The sequence below is a fragment of the Eimeria mitis genome, genomic scaffold (assembly GCF_000499745.2).
Source record: "Eimeria mitis Houghton genomic scaffold, Emh_scaff1208, whole genome shotgun sequence".
Lineage (NCBI taxonomy): Eukaryota > Apicomplexa > Conoidasida > Eucoccidiorida > Eimeriidae > Eimeria > Eimeria mitis.
In genome coordinates this window covers 2,039-3,337 of record NW_013568209.1, presented here as the reverse complement: position 1 = coordinate 3,337, position 1,299 = coordinate 2,039, and the positions used below count along the sequence as shown (strand labels likewise).

The following is a 1,299-nucleotide window of genomic DNA, read 5'->3' as shown; positions in this document are numbered from 1 at the left end:
CACACACAGAGAGATATATATATATATATATATATATATATATATATATATATATATATATATATATATAACAAAGAAGCAACAACCACCACCACCACCAGCAACAGCAACAGCAACAGCAGCAACAGCAGCAGCAACAGCAACAGCAACAGCAACAGCAGCAGCAACAGCAACAGCAGCAGCAACACCAACAGCAACAGCAGCACAACAACCACCACCATCACCACCACCACCACCACCACCGCCACTACCACCACCATCACCAGCAGCAGCATCACCAGCAGCAACAGCAGCAGCAACAGCAGCAGCAGCAGCAACAGCAGCAGCAGCAGCAGCAGCAACAGCAGCAGCAGCAGAGTACCTGTGTTTTGATTCTGTGTTTGCATGCAGCAACCAAAGCCCCACCCTTCAGGTGCTTCACCGCGGGGTGTACGCACAGCTGCTCGCGCGAAGCTAACACACAAACACGAATTCCTCTAGACACCCCTGCTGCTGCTGCTGCTGCTGCTGCTGCTGGTGCTGCTGCTGCTGGTGGTGCTGGTGGTGCTGCTGGTGGTGCTGCTGATGGTTCAGATTTTACTTGTGCTGCTGCTGCACCTCCTGCTGCTGTTGCTGCTGCTGCTGCTGTTGCTGCTGCTGGGTCTCTCTTCACTGCTGGACCTGCAGTAGCAGCAGCAGCAGCATCAGCAGCAGCAGCAGGAGCAGCAGCAGGAGCAGCAGCAGCAGGAGTTGCCAGGGCACTCCACCCCACAACAGAAGAGGATTTTTTGTGTTCTGTTTTATATTGTGGTTTCATTATATCTTGCTGCTGCTGCTGCTGCTGCTGCTGCTGCTGCTGCTGCTGCTGCAGCTGCTGCTGCTGCTGCAGGAACTGGTTGTGTTTCCAGGGCGCAGCAAAAGAAGTTTTTTTTATTTCTCTCAACACCTGCTGCAGCTGACCGTGTGTACGTGAGGTGTATATAATTTTATTAACGATAGGTATCTGCTGCTGCTGCTGCTGCTGCTGCTGCTGCAGCAGCAGGAGCTGCTGCAGTTTGTGGTGCTGTAAGTTTCCTTTTTGTGGTGTTAGCAGCAAGTTGCTGCTGCAGTTATTTATTTTAAGAATTTGCTGCTGCAGCAGCTGCTGCTGCTGCTGCTGCACCGCCAGAGCAGCAGACACAAGACAAAGAGTTTTACCCGTGCCTGTGGGGCTGTCTATCAACGCATGCGTTCCTTCTAGTATACACTGCAGCACAACCTGCATCAGCTGCTGCTGCAGCAGGTAAGGAACAAAAGGAAACCTCACCGGTACCCCCGCCA

The 1,299-nt window shown here is 52.1% G+C and overlaps 1 protein-coding gene across 1 annotated transcript in view; it reads right to left on the bottom strand.

The window, feature by feature from the left end:
- EMH_0031880 (DNA repair helicase, putative) overlaps window positions 1–1,243 on the bottom strand; it is a gene marked incomplete at both ends in the record, with an annotated part of 3,113 nt that extends 1,870 nt beyond the window's left edge. Inside the window, one exon of the mRNA XM_013494576.1 lies at window positions 362–1,243. Coding sequence (XP_013350030.1) covers window positions 362–1,243 — 882 coding nt within the window. The remainder of the gene's footprint in view (window positions 1–361) is intronic.
- Between the last annotated feature and the right edge of the window lie 56 nt (window positions 1,244–1,299).